The sequence below is a fragment of the Bidens hawaiensis genome, unplaced genomic scaffold, assembly GCF_021521415.1.
Source record: "Bidens hawaiensis isolate Kalapana, Puna unplaced genomic scaffold, B.hawaiensis_p1.1 tig00419372_1, whole genome shotgun sequence".
Classification (NCBI taxonomy): Eukaryota; Viridiplantae; Streptophyta; class Magnoliopsida; order Asterales; family Asteraceae; genus Bidens; species Bidens hawaiensis.
This window is the reverse complement of record NW_027504838.1, coordinates 22,562-40,840: the sequence shown is the minus strand read 5'-3', so window position 1 is coordinate 40,840 and position 18,279 is coordinate 22,562. Positions and strand designations below refer to the sequence as shown.

General features: G+C 44.2%; 1 protein-coding gene across 1 annotated transcript; it reads left to right on the top strand.

Moving 5' to 3' along the window:
- Positions 1 to 14,489: 14,489 nt before the first annotated feature.
- Positions 14,490 to 17,970, top strand: LOC143608448 (transcription factor bHLH157-like). The gene is made up of 10 exons (XM_077083485.1): positions 14,490 to 14,926; positions 15,235 to 15,324; positions 15,475 to 15,577; positions 15,669 to 15,710; positions 15,805 to 15,864; positions 15,933 to 16,961; positions 17,055 to 17,156; positions 17,233 to 17,370; positions 17,456 to 17,587; positions 17,671 to 17,970. Exons 1-10 carry the CDS (start codon positions 14,817 to 14,819, stop codon positions 17,860 to 17,862), a joined length of 1,998 nt encoding a protein of 665 aa, XP_076939600.1. The 5' UTR covers positions 14,490 to 14,816; the 3' UTR covers positions 17,863 to 17,970.
- Positions 17,971 to 18,279: the final 309 nt, after the last annotated feature.

Genomic DNA, 18,279 nt, shown 5'->3' with positions numbered 1-18,279 from the left:
TATTCATCTACGATATGAAGTATTTGAGTATGGTTACAGCAAACCATGCTTATATTCCTATGACTATACTATGCGCTCACATTCATCTCATGCTCTTATAACCAAGGCATGTTCATGCACAGGCCCTCCTTAAGGACGAGTCACTACACTAGCTCATTCGTAATGATGAATAGTGATTTAGAATGGTGTATCATTTTTTGGAAAATAATGCTACATGACTCTTCTCTAAGAGACTAAATGCGAAACTTCACAGAGAAAGTGTGTTAGTAGATCCTGAATGACATGCCATATGATCTTGATTGGTACATGCATGATATTAAATATAACACGACTAGCTACGTTTGGTTCAAATATATGACCTTAACCTAAGATTATGTGAAGAGTATCTTGATATACTAATAGTATATGCATCATTGGGCACATATCTTTTGAAGGCGTGTAGAGGATCCCTAACATATGAATGCATGCCTTCTAATTCTATGTTAAGCTTCGGATATATAACAATGTAGTCTAATTTTATGTTAAGCTTTGGATAAAAGTTTATATCATGCTTTGATGATTTGTAAGGTAGTTATTACAATTTACATACACCTCTTTTAAAATAGATTCGGACCAGAATCTTATCATCTATAAAAATCAAAATTTATATTCCATTCAATGTAGTTGTTAAATAACTCGGTAGTATAACTTTTCTATGTTATCTTAGCGAGAGACAATGAATGAAGCTAGTTTAATTGGGCAAAACCGCAATCAAATTTAAACGTTAGCGGTTCATTTGTTCAAAAGTCCATTTTGAACTGATTTGGCTGTGAGACGTAAACCATGAAGACTGAAGAAACGTGGATCTACTCACTGGTAGCAGATCTACTTTCCTCGGGTGTGATTATACTATTTCACCGATGGTTCTTCTGGATCAGTGTTCTTCCACCTACAAAATGAACAGCGCCGTTACTTACCCCTCAGAAAGGGACAGAGGGGTCCTCTTTGGGGTAACCCTCCGGCGTGAGAATAAGTATGTGTAGGAGAAGATAATAATGTGAGAGTAAGGGAATTGGGAGAGTATTGCTTAATAGCTGAATCCTGTATGTTACTCTGTATGATTATGTGATTCTCTCTGTGTATGAGAAAGTAACTGACTAGGGCTGCCTGTCAGTGAATGTAATTGAATATGCTTCAATGTGAATCAATGTCTGTAACTGTCAATGATTGAGTATGAATGTGTCCATCAAAGTGGAGTTGATGCTGTATTTATAGTGCTAGGGTTTCCACTGATTAGGCTCAACCTCGTTGGCCTCCTCCAATCGCACTGCGCCACGTGTCCTCTGGGACACCTGGCGCTTTCTCGTTGGTTGTAATCACGTGGTAGCACATGTGTCATGCTGAGTTGTCGACCTTTCATTTGGCAGCTGTCAACATCAGCATATTCTTACTCCTTAAAAAGATGCCTTCTGGAAGGTTGTCTGACGTGCACAATCAAGGTTGCCCTAATCCTGATTTGGATAAGGACGAGGTCGATTATGTGCATGTGTGATATGCGCCCATCCTGAGGATGCGCGAGGTCTTCTCTTTATTCTCACGCGCAGATATTTCATGCGCAGATGTGATATGCACGAGCATGTGATATGCGCCGCGCGCTGGTGCGCCGCGCGCATATGTGATGCGCGAGCATATGTGTGCCTGGGCAGATGTGATATGCACGAGCATGTGATATGCGCCGCGCGCATATGTGATGCGGGAGCATATGTGTGCCTGGGCATATGATGCCTGAGCATGTTTTGTATGCGCCATGCGCATAGGTTTTTGCTTTGTGCCTTCATAATGTGTTTATCTTGTGGGTTGACCCGCCTTGCTCGGTGTTGAGGCGGGTACATACCTCTTCAAGCCCCCCCAGTCTAATGTGTGTCTTATCTCGCGCGAGCGCGGTAAGATAGATATTAGACTTACTGATTTGGTCTTTTAAAAGGGGTTTTGTCGTTTTCTTGGTTGTTTCCATCGTTGCGCGAAGTTCTATATATTTGGTTGAAACGAATCGTCTGTGTTCGTGACGGTTGCTGACGTGGGTCAGTGATGGAGACGTGTCAGACATTTCGTGTGCTCGAGGTGCTACAGTTGCCTTTCGTGTCCCCTCACAAGCTGTCAGGGACACGTGTCGCGCTCGTGTTGGCCAAGACCTGCGAGTGGGGGCGCGTGAACTCTGGCACCCGCCGTATTTTTCTTTTCGTGTCCTCTCACACAGTTGTCAGGGGCACGTGTCGCGCTCGCGTTGGCTTATACCTGCGAGTGGGGGCGCGTGAAGTCCGTTCAGCACCCAAATTTCTCTCTCCTCGGCCTATAAAAGCCAGCCCTTGGAGTTCTTTATCCTTCATCTTCTTGTTTTCTCTTCTGAGTTTTTCTTTCTTTGTCCTCTGAAATATCTGTTCTTCAGAAGTTTCCGTTGTTAGATTGTTCAGTTGTATGTCTGATAGCTCGGACTCCTCGAACCTGTCGATCACCTCAATCGTCTCCCGACAACGCCGCGTTAAATCCGTAGTGATGTCGACGTTGAAGAAGAAAGGCAAGGGGAAGAAGGTTGCTGAGGGCTCATCGGAGGAGGTAAGGATGACCAAGGTGGTGAGGAGGTGGAATGAAATCCCCTGCAAATTGAGGCAGGCTGATCTTGACAGCCTTATCGCCTCTCAGGGCTTTCCCACCCTGTTTGGCTGCATGTTGCCTGAGGCCGGGCAATCGGCGGCGGACCCGCCTGCCGGTTATATATCCTTATATAGCCATTTTTTCACCCACTGCAACCTTCGTCTCCCGATGACAAGGTTTGTGGGTGCACTGCTGCAGTTCTATGGGATTCACATATCCCAAGTCCATCCTTTTGGACTTGTGCGCATGACTCACTTTGAGTTCATGTGCAAATCCCAGCGCGAGGAGCCTACCCCTCGGCGCTTTCAGTATTTTTATAAGGCCAAGATCCAAGACAATTGGTTCTCTTTTATTCCTCGCAGTCAGAAGGTGAAGTGCTCCACTGTTTCATTCAAGAGCCTTCATGACTGGTCTGAGAGGTTCTTCTACATTAGGGCTGGTGTGATACCCATCCGTATGACCATGCGCTCCATCTCTTCTGCGCCTGCGGATGTGGGTGTCCTCAAGAACCCAACTGGCGCCTGGGTTAAGAAGCTGTCCACTGAACCATCCCCCGCCAAGAGCATTCGTGAGGAGGCGCTGGTGGGGGTTGGTATGAGCAAGAGGTGGGCGGACAGCTCGCTTGAGCCCGTTATCCAAGTCGACGGGTTGTGTAAGTTTATTTCATTGCTTTATTTCTTTTTCTGCGCGAACATAATTCTTTTGCTGATATCACTTGACTTGTTTTTGCGCAGTCACCAAGGATTATATCCACGCCGCTTATGATGATCAAGTGGAGGGTGGCTCCGTCGCGCTTGGCGCTGGGGAGGTTGGTTTCCCAGATCGCTTCGATGACATGTTCATCCCAGTGGATCTGGAATTTGACTTTGATGGCGACGCGCCTGGTAAGCCTTCGCACTTATGCTCATTCCTTTAGAATACCAAAGTTTATTAACAGTTCTGTTGTTTGTTTTTGCAGATGCGCTCGAAAACTACGAGCTGGAGCTCGCGGAAGAGGAGGAGGAGGAAGAGGAGGCGCCCCTACTAAAGCGCAAAGCTAAGGGGAAATCTGGCGCAGGGGGCAGTAAGAGACAAAAGAAAGATGACACCCCTGTCGCTCATCCCCATGCTCAAACGAAGGGACCTAAGGAAACCCAGGTGTTTACCACCATGGGTTCTTTAGCTTCCCTGCCTGTGAAAGTGGGCAGACCTCCTGTCCACTTGAGGTATGGTGGCGTCACCTCCTCCGTTCGCGCGGCTGAAGAGAGAAGCAGTGCCGGGCCTGCGACAGGTATACTTTGCTTATCTTCATCTGATTGAATTATTATTAAACCTTTGCTCCTTTGAATGTTTGCAGGACCGGCGACGGTTGCAGATCAGTCGCAGGCGCCACAAGGTGCTGAGGCTGCGCCGGGGTCTGCTTCGAAGTCCCCCGTTCTACCCTCTGAGAAGGGTAGAATGAACTTTATGGCGATGTTCGCCGCGCGAACAGAATTGCGCCAAGGTATGTTTTGCACATTTGTCTTCTGAATTTTTTCTTTTGGATTTAGTCATAAACCAATTTTTCTTGTTGATTTGTTCATAGGAGTTGTAGCTGGCGTACAAGTTGCTGGTGACACTCCTGGCGCCGTTTCCGGCGCCGCTGGTTCTGGTCCTGCTCCTGCTAGTGCTGAGTCTCCCCTTATTGGGATTACAAAGGAGCAGGCAACCGTATTGCGCGCCGAATTGGCGGCGTCGAGACCTCCCTCGCCTCCTCCTACACGCAGCCCTCCCCGCGAGACTGGTTTGGAGCCCTCCAGGTCGCAGGAGAAGAGGCCTATTGAAGAAGATGAGGAGGCTGAGGGGGCCCAAGCTGAGGACTCCTTGGGAGACCGCGCCAGCCCTGCGATGCCACAAGAGTTCGCAGCGCAGACTTCTGGTGGGGCTGGCGCTGACTTTTCTGCTTCATCCCCGCAGGTATGTTTTAATTTGTTGCTCCGCTGCGCGTACCTCCATATAAGTATGTTTTATGACTTAGAACATTTCTTGTGTTTTGCAGGAAGGTGACTACGTTTACCGCCCGAGATGGAATATTAATGAAGACAGTTCCTTCCAATCCATGGGCGTATGCGAGGACTTCTGGGCTCATGCCGTGCCTCTTACTGAAAGGAGGTATCAGGAGGAGCGCACCCGCGCTGACTTGCTGAATGACCATATTTTCGCTGGGTCGGCTTTCTTTGCTGCCTCCCAGGAGCTTCGTCGTGATTATATTAAAGTACGCGATGCTCTAGTGGAAGCCCAGCGAGAGGCTAAGGTGGCCGCCTGGAACCTTTCTGATGCTCGCGCACGAGCTGAGAAACTCCAGGCGGAGCTCAGCGAAAACCGAGCAAGTGCCAACACCGCCTTTATTAAGCGCGGGCATGAGCTCCAAGCTGCGCGGGAGAAGCAGCAGGTGGCGGAGGCTGAAGTTGCCAAGTACGCGCGGAGAGTGCGTGTCTTGGAACAGCAGGCGGAGGCGCGTGACCAAGCTATCGTCCAGAATATCACTGAGAAATCATCACTGGAGAGCGAGGTTGCGCGCCTGAAGAAGTATTTGGCGGCCGCGCAGGCCGATAGAGATGAGGCCCTGGCGACGGCAGCGTCTAGCCAGGAAGCACTTGAGGCTGCGCAGGCGGAGAAAGAAGAAATTTTGGCGGCAGCAGCGTCTGATAGAGAGGAGCTAAAAAAGACCAAGGAAACTGTGGAGTTATTAAACTCCTAGGTTCCTGCCCTCGAGACGTCTGTTGCTGGCCTCGCGCAGGATCGCCAATGGCTGGTGTCACAGGGCATGACTCGTTGCGCTTTGGTGATGAAATATTCTGGCGAGTTTCAGGCCCTTGTGATGGACTGCAATGCTGCCGCGCGCTTGGTGGGTCGAGCTGAAGGGTTTACGGATGGGTACGAATATGGTATGTTGAAGAAGAACCCATCCGAGTACCCTTACAAGAGCGACGCGGCCTGCGCGGACATGGCCGCGGTGGGGGAGAAGTATATGAGTACTCCCATCCCCATCATTGTTCAGGTACCTTGACCTTAATGAGTTTTTCTTGATTAATTTTCCAAGTGTTTTGTACTCAATACTTTTCTATTGATTTGCAGATTGCTGCGCTTGCTGACCAGCCCGACCTCGGCGCGCTAAAGAAGTTGCTCGATGAATGCGAGAGGGCTGGTGGCGATGATGGTGGCGCGGGGGATGTTGCCCCTGCCAGCAGCTCTGGTGCGGCGAAAGAATCTGCTCCTGACACCGTCGTGATAGAAGACTCCAATGAGGAGGAAGAACTTGACTATGGTCAGTTCAGAGATGAGGAGCAGGCCGCGCCAGATGCTGCGGGGGATGATGAGGGTGATGAAGTGGCTGACGTCGACGTGGAGACCTGAGAAGCCCTTCATCTTTCTAATTTTTTTTTTATTTTTTATACTTGTAATTTGTAACTCATCATACTTGTAAATTTCAATGCTATGGAATGAAACTTGTTTTCCCTTTTTCACATCTTGCGCATTTCCATTCATCTCTTCATGTTTGCTTGTATAGATATAAGATATGCTTGCACGTTAAAATAAGAACAAGGTTGTAAGGAAATTATTCACTTAACCATAGTCCTATTTTGTAAGTGGTTTCGCAGTATCTTGTTTATGCTGACATGCGCGATATCTTTTCTCAATTCCTTTTTTGCGCGTCGTTGTCGCGCGGTTTTTATATGGAAGTATGAGTTTTAGCCATTACATGTCAGCATGTGTTACTCAGATATCCACTATGATTCCGCGCGCGACCTCGACCTGAGACCTTAACAACTATGATATGGCATGTACTTTGCCTTAGTTGTGTTTAAGGTTTTTATGATCAGGCTGCGCGGGATGTAAGATGGATGTTTGTGAGTGTTTTGAGCTAAGGCTCTTTGTTTTGGGCTAAGGCCCTGACATTTTTAGAGTTAAGACCCATTAACGTGTTTGAGCTAAGGCTCGTAGGTTTGGGCTAAGGCCCTGACGTTTTAGAGTTAAGACTCGTTAACGCGTTTGAGCTAAGGCTCGCGCATGTATGTTTTACTTCATTTTATTTTGTTTTGAAGTCAATATAGTGTTGTCATATTGCTCCAAATTAATAAAGGAAGTGTGAAACATGTATGCAAAGGTAATAGAACAAATATTGAAAGATAGCGCGAATCATCATTCATGATGGCTTAAAGGCCTTGATTACATATTTGAACTTTTACATGAAGCATTTTCTAAGCTGTGCCGCGTTCCACGCGCGCGGTATCTTTTTTCCATTCAAATCTTTTAAAGTGTACGCGCCTTTCCCCAAATCTTCTGAAATTTGATAAGGTCCCTCCCAATTGGGGGACATTTTTCCTGGGGGTATCGCGCGGCTAGCTTCATTGTTTCGAAGGACAAAATCATTTTTCTTGAAGTGACATTCTTTAACGCGCTGATTATAATATTTTTCCAGCTTTTTCTTGTATTTGGCTTCATTGATGATAGCCGCTTCTCTGCGTCCTTCAAGCAAGTTGAGGTCCAATCTTCTTTCGCGCTCGTTATCAGTCTTACTCATCATGAGTACCCTATGGGATGGGCATCCAATTTCTGCTGGAATCATAGCCTCTGTCCCATAGGTTAGGCTGAACGGGGATTCGCCATTGCTAGTTTTGCTTAATGTCCTGTGCGCCCACAGGACATTAGGTAACTCTTCGACCCAAGAATGGGATTCTCCCTCCAACCTTTTCTTCAGCCCATTTAACAAACTTTGATTCGCGCGCTCCACTTGGCCATTCCCTTGAGGGTGGTAGACCGAAGTGAAGATTTGGTTGATGTGCAATTCTTTGAGCCAGCTGGATATCTTCCTGTCAGTGAATTGCTTGCCATTATCGCTAACAATTTCCATGGGCAAGCCAAAACGGCATATGATGTGGCCCCAGATAAACTGCTTCATTGCTTCGGCCGTTATTTTTGCTAGTGGCTTGGCTTCAACCCATTTTGTAAAATAGTCTACTGCCAAAACCAAAAATTTTACTCGCCCAGGCGCCTGCGGTAGGGGACCCACAATGTCGATTGCCCATTTGTGGAAAGGCCATGCTGAGGTTACCGGAATCAAGTTGTTCTTTGGCCGCATGGTGTTTGGCGCATAGCTCTGACATGCTTTGCACTTTTGGATCTCTTTTAAAGCGTCCAAGTACATGCCTGGCCAATAGTAGCCTGCGCTCATTGCCTTGGCAACCACCATGCGCGGGCCAGCATGAATTCCACAGATTCCTTCGTGTATCTCTCTGATCACATAGCTTGCTTCCTCAGCATCCAAGCATTTCATGAGCGGCCCAAGATAAGAGCGTCGATATAATGTACCATCAAGTAGTTCATAGTTCTGCGCCTTGTGTCTTATCTTTCTCGCCTGTGCGCGATCGTCCGGTAACTTCCCCTCCTTCAGGAATTCCATTATTGGAGTTATCTAGGATGAAGGGGTTGTATGAATTACAAGGACAGATTGCGTTTGCACTGACGGGTTGCTCATCACTTCCACCCTGACATCTTTGCCAAAGTGATCAAAATTAGTTGATGCCATCTTACTCAACGCGTCTGCGGCCTTGTTTTCGCTGCGCGATATGTGTATGATTTTGAAGAAGTCAAACTGCTCAACGAGCTTTTTTGCCTGCTCTAGGTATAGAGGCATGGTGTTCTCCTTGGCATCATAAAGGCCATTGACCTGTGCAGCTACCAAGTAAGAATCAACATGGGCCTCTAGCCTTTTAACTCCAAACTTGCGCGCAATGCGCAGACCCGCCAGCAGGGCTTCATACTCAGCCTCATTGTTGGTACTCTTGAAGTCCAACCTAATAGCATAAGTATATTCATGATTATCAGGGTCCACCAGTTTGAGGCCTGCGCCGGACCCTTCGCTGTTGGAGGCTCCATCAGTGAATAGCCTCCAAACATCTTCTTCATCATTTGCTCGCGGAGGGTCTACCTCGCGCTGAGCTTCTTCAATCTTTCCCTCTGGGATTTCCGTGATGAAATCCGCTAAAACTTGACCCTTTATTGCTGGACGGGGCTTATAAGTGATCGTGTGTTCACCCAATTCCAGCGCCCACTTTGTCAGCCTTCCAGAGAGCGCGGGGCGTCGCAAGACTTGCTGGATGTTGTAACCAGTCAGAACTTCAATAGGATGACCATTGAAGTATCTATGGAGCTTGCGCGACGCGTGTGTTAGTGACAAAACTAACTTTTCCATGATGGAATAGCGCGTCTCAGGGTCTGTCAGCACCCGACTCACATAGTATATTGGCGTTTGGATCCCCTTGCGATCCACCAATAATACTGCGCCGATTGCGCGGTCTCCAGCTGATAGGTACAATGTAAGGGTTTCGCCAGGAAGTGGAGCTGTTAGGGCGGGCAGCTTTATGAGACATTCTTTTATCTCACTGAAAGCTTGCTCAGCCTCAGGCGTCCACTTGAATTGGCTCTTCTTCAAGCAGTTCCTCAAAGTGTTAACGAATGGAGTAGATTTGCTGGCGTGGTTCGCTAGGAACCTGTTGATTGACACCAATCTACCATTCAGCTTCTGAACCTCTTTCATGGTGGATGGTGAAGGCATGTCAAGGATGGCTTCCACTTTTTCAGGGTTCACCTTGAAACCATCCTTAGTGACCATTACACCAAGAAATTTCCCCTCTTCCGCGCCGAAAGTACATTTGCTCGGGTTGAGCTTCATGTTAACTTCCGTTAGGCGCTGAAGAGTTTCCTCGATGTCTTTGAGCATTTGTCTCTCCTCCCTGCTCTTGATCACCAAATCATCAACGTAGACTTCTAGATTTCTTCCGATTTGTTCACTGAAAACCGAATCCATAAGTCTCTGATAGGTGGCGCCCGCATTCTTTAAACCAAAGGGCATTTTTGTGTAACAAAAAACACCCTTGTCGGTTCTGAAGGCAGTCTTGTCTTCGTCCTGTGGTGCCATTTGAATCTGGTGATAGCCTTTGTAGGCATCCAGGAAACATTTGAGCTTGAATGGCGCCACGGAGTCCACCTTTGCGTCGATGTTTGGGAGAGGGTAACAGTCTTTCGGACATGCTTTGTTGAGGTCCTTGAAGTCAATACACATCCTCCATGACCCGTTGCTTTTCTTTACCATCACAGGATTGGCTACCCACGTCTGGTATCGGATCGGGCGGATGATGTTTGCGCGCAACAGGTCCTCCACTTGCTCATTCATGGCCTTCGCCTTTTCATCCCCCATGATTCTCTTTTTCTGAGCAATTGGCTCCACCGACTTGAACGTGTTAAGAGAATGTTGCGCCAAGTCTCGCGGGACCCCCGTCATATCGGAGTGTTGCCACGCGAAAACCGACGTGTATTTTGTGAGCAACCTTTTCATTCTCAATCTCGTTTCGTCTGAAATGGTAGCGCCAATTGTGACCGTTTGCTCTGGGAATTTTGGGTTTAAAATCTACTTCTCTGGCGCATTGTCCGCCATTGGAAGTTTCATTCTCCCTTCCCTCGGCGTACTTGTCACTGCGCACAAATGATCGCGGTAAACAAATGTTACGCCTGTTGGTGTAGGGAACCCCAATGCGCCGTGCGCTGGCGACGGTACAGCATTAAATTGGGCAATCGTTCCCCTACCCAGGATCATATTGTGGCATGACGTGGTGGGCAAGACCAAGAAGTTGACAACTTCGGCTCGCTTGTGCTCATCATCCCCCATGGTTAGTTCAAACTGAATCTGGCTTAGGGGATGGATGATTTCATTTGAAACACCACAGATTGGTGCGTTCACAATTTCGAGCCGCGCTTGGTCTGCCGGGTCTAACTTTCTGAAACATTGCTCATACATAATGTCAGATTCGCTTCCAGTGTCCACCAGGACCTTTGACACTTCGTAATGAGCAATGTGTGTGGTGATGACGAGAGGACTGCTTATTGAAGGGCCTCCCCTGATTCTTGGGAAGATGACTTGCTGCTCGCGCCAATCTCCGTGGATTTGCGCGCTTCTCTTTTTTGACGTCTGCCCTTGTCGTCCCCCCTCAGCCACACAGATTCTTTTGTATTTCTTGTTGGCAGAGGCTCTTTCCGGTTGCTCATCTTCTATTCTTGGGTTTTTCACCAAGTGAGCCAGCCTGCCTGACTTTACATCCCTCTCGATCGCATCCTTTAAATGATGGCATGCGTCGGTGTTGTGGCCCGGGGACTTGTGAAATTCACAATATTTGCCACTGTTTTGCGGTCCCTTGTAGTGTAGTTGCTTGGGGGGCTTGAATTGGACATTCTCAGTATTTAACACCTGTGAAGGTGTTTTAGTGAGGAAGTCCATATTCTTGGCAGAGGTCTGCTAGGATCTCTGCCGCCCTCCCTGTTGTCACCCTCCCCGCGACTACGAACATCTTTTTGGGGCTGGGTTGAGCTTGGTTGCGCTTGCTTTTCTGCGGAAGAAAAACTTGTTGGCTGCAACCTGGACCATACAGAGTTCTGTTTGGCCCTCTTCTCTTTGCTGCGCGGTGATTCAGCCTGATGCGCTCTTTCTCTTGCCCTATCTTGGGCAATCTGTTTTTCATTTCTCGCGAAGACTCGCGATGCTTCCATTAGTTTTGCCCAAGTGGTGGGCATACCATCTTTGCTTACGAGAGCTCGGCGGAGTTGATCACTGAGCGCGCCTTGTATAAAGGCCACGCGCAGGAGCTGCTCAGTTATACCCCGATTGCCAGGGACTCCTGATTGAAACGAGTGATGTAATCTTCAATCGTTTCATCATTCCTGCGTACGCAGTGCATGATGTCATCAGGATCGCGCGTGTGCCTGCGTTGCTGTACGAAGTGGGCTTGGAACTTTTCTAATAGTTCCTCGAACCCATCAATTTGCCCAGTCGGCAAGCTCTCGAACCATACCCGCGCTGCGCCCGTGAGGCAGCGAGCAAACATATGACACCATGTTGGCATCGTCCAGCTCTCTAGGTTTCCCGTGTTATAGAAACCTTGCAAAAAGTCATCTGGATCAGTTGTGCCATCATATTTGCCCAGACCACTTGGCATCTTGGTCTTGTGCTGGATGGGAGCCTGCGCGATGCGCGCAGTAAACTTTGAGTGTTTTACCAAGATGGCTGGTCTGTAGGGTGTGGTTACGTCCACTTGCCCTCTGACCGGTAGGCTGTATGGCATGTGCAGATCCAGATCTGCTCTGGCTCCAGGCGCCATGTTCACAGGCGCGCGGAGCTGTGAGCCTCCTGCATGAGTATCCCGCGTCTTCCTCATGCTATGCACTTCTTCATCACTGAACTCAGTGTGTGCAGTGTGAACAGAATGTCCTTCTTCCGGCGCGCGCGGCCTTTTTGTAGTCTGCTTATCAAACGCTTGCCTTTGTGTTTGGTCGGCTAGCTTCTTCTGTTTGACCATTTCATTGTACTTTTCCATCAGACGCCGCTGCTCGTTTATGAGCCATTCATTCGGATCATTTGTTTCTTCTTCTGGACCCATTGGTCCTTTCAATTTCGCACCGGCCATATTTTGTAACGTGAGATCGTCTGGAGGAGTTTCAGTCTGGCCGTGAGGGGTTGTGACGAAGGGACGGTTGCTGGTGGTACGCGTAGAATCACGCGGAACCCTCAGAACCTGCTGTCCGTCGTTAACACCCTCACGTTCAATATCCTCCAGAGCTTGATCAACGTTGCGAACGCCAGAAACCATGGTGATTGTTTTTTTCGTAGATCTGATTAGATCTGATTGCCGTTTGTAACAGTGGATGGCGCCAATGAAGAAACGTGGATCTACTCACTGGTAGCAGATCTACTTTCCTCGGGTGTGATTATACTATTTCACCGATGGTTCTTCTGGATCAGTGTTCTTCCACCTACAAAATGAACAGCGCCGTTACTTACCCCTCAGAAAGGGACAGAGGGGTCCTCTTTGGGGTAACCCTCCGGCGTGAGAATAAGTATGTGTAGGAGAAGATAATAATGTGAGAGTAAGGGAATTGGGAGAGTATTGCTTAATAGCTGAATCCTGTATGTTACTCTGTATGATTATGTGATTCTCTCTGTGTATGAGAAAGTAACTGACTAGGGCTGCCTGTCAGTGAATGTAATTGAATATGCTTCAATGTGAATCAATGTCTGTAACTGTCAATGATTGAGTATGAATGTGTCCATCAAAGTGGAGTTGATGCTGTATTTATAGTGCTAGGGTTTCCACTGATTAGGCTCAACCTCGTTGGCCTCCTCCAATCGCACTGCGCCACGTGTCCTCTGGGACACCTGGCGCTTTCTCGTTGGTTGTAATCACGTGGTAGCACATGTGTCATGCTGAGTTGTCGACCTTTCATTTGGCAGCTGTCAACATCAGCATATTCTTACTCCTTAAAAAGATGCCTTCTGGAAGGTTGTCTGACGTGCACAATCAAGGTTGCCCTAATCCTGATTTGGATAAGGACGAGGTCGATTATGTGCATGTGTGATATGCGCCCATCCTGAGGATGCGCGAGGTCTTCTCTTTATTCTCACGCGCAGATATTTCATGCGCAGATGTGATATGCACGAGCATGTGATATGCGCCGCGCGCTGGTGCGCCGCGCGCATATGTGATGCGCGAGCATATGTGTGCCTGGGCAGATGTGATATGCACGAGCATGTGATATGCGCCGCGCGCATATGTGATGCGCGAGCATATGTGTGCCTGGGCATATGATGTCTGAGCATGTTTTGTATGCGCCATGCGCATAGGTTTTTGCTTTGTGCCTTCATAATGTGTTTATCTTGTGGGTTGACTCGCCTTGCTCGGTGTTGAGGCGGGTACATACCTCTTCAAAGACAGAAAAATAATTGGTGCTAATCATAACATAAGACGTCTTAACATAATTTACAATCAACAAAGTATATGAAAATATCTTCGTGGTGAAAGGAAATTAGGAAAATGTATGTGTTAAACATGTCGAGACAAAAGATATTGCAAATAAAGGTATCAAAAGACACAATGAAGATCAAAGTCTTTTACCTAATAAGACAATATAATGATACAGAGTCCAGGGGGGAGTTTGTGTAATTAACTCATAAGTGAAGGAAACATATACAAACATAAACGACAAATAAATTGAAGCAAATCTCTGTTATTCTTTAAGCTCCGAGTTTTTTGTTTTGTACTTTTCTTCTACAAAGACAAAACCCAACCTTGCCCCCACCCCACCCCACCCCATCCCTAGGAATATGTGTGGTGTTTTGTTCGGTTATTAGACACAACCAAATTAACTAATAGGTTTTCAGTTAATCAGCTCGATGCATTCGATTGATTTTTGGTTTGGTTTGATACAGTTAATAACCAAAATTAAAATTTTGGTTAAAGTTTTTACTTAAAAACACATATAATTAATGTATAAATACATTAAACTGTGGTATAAAACATGAAATAGCGGTATATAAGCTAGAAATATATGAAAATATGTATGGTTCAGTTCGGTAAATTTCGATTAACCGAGAGTACAAAAAGATAACTGAAAACCGATTTCGATTAATTTCGGTTCAGTTGTTTCGTTTTTCGGTTCAGTTCAGTTATTGCTCTGAGTTAATCCGTTAATAACCAAAATCAATCATGAAATGGTGATATAAAACATGAAATGGTGGTATACATATATAAAATGATGGTATAACACATGAAATGATGGTATAAAAGCTAGAAATACATAAAAAGGTATGTAAGATTTAGTTCGGTAAATTTCAGTTAACCGAGAAACAAAAGATAACTAATAACTGATTTCTGATTAATTTCAGCTCGATTTCATCTGTTTTTGATTCAGTTCAGTTATTGCCCACCCTTAACTTAACCCAACCAACCCACCCCCCCCCCCCCCTCCCCAAAACCTTATAATATTGCATCTTCCTGACTCATACCAGAAATCCCTTTAATATATAGAGCATTTTAGCTTTGTTTTTTCATGGAATAACAGCTTTATCTTATTTTATTAATCTTGATTCCTCAAACTAAGCTTCAAACACCAAAAACTGTTTTTTTGGCAGTCTAAGAATAACAACTCACAAACCACCTTCATCACTTCATTTTTGGGAAACCAAAAACCTCAGCTTTAGTGTCTTTCAAAACCTCATCTTCCCACTCAAACTAAGCTTAGAACCCCACAAATTACTTTCCCAAAGCACTTGTTTCAAGTGGGCTTACAAACCTCAAAATCTTGTTCTTTTTTGATCAATTTGTCATCTTTTTTACAAAATGGCTACAACCCACCAAGATTCATATGTTAAAACCATGATCAAGAATCTTTGTCACTCTTATGGATGGTCTTATGGTGTTTTATGGAGCTTTCACCAGCCAAATTCCATGTATGCTTTTGTTTTTATTCAGTTTTATTAATAAAGTTTGTTTATTTCCATTTGGGTATCAAGAATATGACAAGATCAAGATTCAAGATCAAGTCTTTAACAAGATCTTGTCAGAATCTTTAACATAATGTGGGTGAATTTGGGAATCAAGACATTAATTAATACCACCAAAAGAATATTCCTTTACTTGATTGTTCATAAATTCAAAGCTTTTTAATTAATTTCATTATCCAAATTTATTTGAGTTTTTCTTTGTGTTATTGTGTATCTCTTATTTTAATCTATCTTTTTTTTTCTTTGGTTTTCAGATATTCAACAATGCAAGATGCTTACTTTGAAGATGAAGTCAATGGTCTGATTGATGATGTGTTGCTTCAGTCACCCATTCTTGGAGGAGGGTATGCTTATTTTTGCTAATCTTTATGTAAACACATAAATAATAATTTATTTTCTTTAAGTTGGTTTTGATTCAAAGTTATCTAAAGTTAAAAGTCTTTCATGATGAATAATAATTAATACTTTCTTGAATTTTTTTTTTTTTTGGTAAGGTTAATTGGGCAAGCTGCTTTCACCAAGAAACACTTGTGGATGTCATCAGAAGATAATTACATAGGACAGAATACTTCGGGTTCGATCTGGGATATGTTTCAGGTATTAATTAGTTTTTTAGAACAATATATGCTTCTGTTTTAATCTTTGTAATCTTCCTCAATTACATGTTTTTTTTTTTTTTTTTTTGTAGGATGATTCTAAACTTTATGGGCAATTTTCTTTGGGCATAAAGGTAGTTCTTTTATTCGACTTAAATTAAGCGATATCGATCTTGATCCAAGCATAAGCGAGCCCGTTTTGATCGGATTTTCACTTTAATTTTGCAGACAATTGCAGCAATACCTGTGGAACCACAAGGGGTGTTACAATTTGGGTCCACTAATAAGGTGTGCAACATTTATATAAATTGTGAGCTTTTTTTTTTACAAAACTAATGAATGGTTTTTATGTCCAGATTCTGGAGAACACAGATTTTATAAATCAAACGAAAACGATGTTTAATGAAGTTGTGAATGGTAATTTGCCAGCAATTTCATCTTCTTCACCAAGTGGAGTGTTTGGCTCGTTGATACCGACACAAGATACCTTTTTTGGTTCCAATGCTTGCTATCCGGTTAACCAAACATCTGTTGGCTTTCCACCACAATCTCAATCCATGTTTCTTGATAATAATAATAATAATAATAATAATAATAATAATAATAATAATAATAATAATAATAATAATAATAATAATAATAATAATCAATCTGGTTCTAGTTTGACTTCCTTCAAAGAACCACATGTGGACATGTTTGACTTACCAACCGATTTTGGAATCATCGATGAACTCTTCCAAGCAGGCAATCATTTCAATATGTCTCAGTGGTACCCTCAGTCTCCTATACAAAGCAATGTCACATTTAATGATCAAGTATCATTTGGTTTCAATGAAAAAGTCAAACCTTTGACTATTTCCGGTATAGATGTTGACGTGTTTGGAAATACCGGAGACTTGGGCGATATTGTCATGCCGGCCCTGAATGATAATCGTTTGGGCTCCGGTTCAATGTCGACTCGAAGTATAACAAATGACTATACTTACCTTCCTCCAAAGAAAGGATTGTTCTCTAACCTTGGGATTAAGGAGCTTTTCGAGGGTATTTCTGGTACTTCCACTTCTTGCATTGAAGATCAAGTATCATCGGGTTTAAAAAGAAGAAAAACAGAAAATTCCGTATGGGAAATGGGTTCGTTACAGCCAGGTGTGTATAGTAAAAATCTTATGCAGAAAAGTGAGCCCATTTTTAAATCCGAGCCATGGTTAGGTGACGGTTATAGCATGGATGGTTCTAGCACAATACTGCAAGGTAAGAAGCAAGTCGAGCCCACGAAGCCCACCAAGAAAAAAGCTAAACCGGGGACTCGGCCCAGGCCCAAAGACCGCCAAATGATATTGGACCGTATGGCTGAGTTAAGAGAGCTCATCCCAAATGGTGAAAAGGTATTTACTTTTAAAGAACCCAAAATATTACTAGTGTTCGCCTGTTCGGCATTTGGCGATTGTTTTTCTAACTGGTTCCATTTGTGTCTACAGATGAGCATTGACTGCTTGTTGGACCGAACGATTAAACACATGCTTTTCTTGCAAAGTGTAACAAAGCATGCTGACAGGATCAAACAAGTTGATGAACCAAAGGTGATTAAATTTACATGCATAGGATCATTTTAAACTACTATCTGTCATTACTGAAAGTTATGATTTCTTTTCTCAGTATAATGGCATCATCCAGAATAATTATTCAAATGATCCGAACACAAGCGGAGTGACATGGGCATGCGAGTTGGGAAATCAAATGCTTTGTCCAATAAGAGTAGAGAACCTTAGTACCCCAGGACAAATGCTCATAGAGGTAAAAACAATACAACAATATGATTTTGTTTCTATGTAGCTAAATTTGTAGATAATTTTAACCATAAAGTATTCTTGTGTTGCAGATGATATGTGACCAACATGGTTTTTTTCTTGAAATAGTGGACGTAATCCGCGGTTTTGGTTTGACCATTTTGAAAGGAGTCATGGAAGCCCGAGAGGAAAAAATATGGGCGCGCTTTATAGTTGAAGCCGAGGTAATTAAAGCATTGAAAACACGTTATAAAAATGAGAAAATGTCGTTTTGAGTATTCTTAATTAATTTAAATATATTTTCCAGGCAAAGACGCATGTAACGCGACTTGAGTTAATTGGAGCACTGGTTCAACTTCTACAAACAATGGGATCTAATGATAATCATATTGATAAGAAGATTATGCAAACAGGGAACTCGGTAATGAACGATTTCCGTTGTTCCGGGATACAACTTCCTGTAAACTTGGCAGACACAGGGTATGGCATGAACTTATAACCCTGTTTTGAAGAATACCATGAGCATTGGTTTCCATGATTGGTATTCTTGGAAGAGATTAAAGAAATTAGAGTTAGAAAATGAAGTAGTGGATGTGTGTGGAATTTTTCTAATATGGTTTGGGCCTATATTAGAGGATGTGGCTTTTTGGGCTTCTTTGAGGCTTTTTTTTTTGGACTTGTTAGTACTTTTTTTTTTTTTTGGTTTCTTTCTGGCAGTATTCAGAATTTAAGTGTTCATAGTTTGAAACTAAGAAAGAATCAATTATATTTGAAACTTGTGATTATATCTATAATTGGCGTTTGTACTTATACGCATCTAAAAGTGTAAACTTTTAACTTTCATAACAAGTAAAATCTTACAAAGTAAAAAAAATTAATTATTATTTTGGGTGTTCGGAATTTTTTGTGTTCAGAT

What these genes read in the sequence shown, in the direction of transcription:
- LOC143608448 (XM_077083485.1), top strand. Translation starts at nt 14,817, where the DNA reads ATGGCTACAACCCACCAAGATTCATATGTTAAAACCATGATCAAGAAT. An exon ending in TTTCACCAGCCAAATTCCAT is followed by an intron (nt 14,927 to 15,234) that starts GTATGCTTTTGT and finishes TTTGGTTTTCAG; the next exon opens with ATATTCAACAATGCAAGATG. An exon ending in AATTTGGGTCCACTAATAAG is followed by an intron (nt 15,865 to 15,932) that starts GTGTGCAACATT and finishes TTTTATGTCCAG; the next exon opens with ATTCTGGAGAACACAGATTT.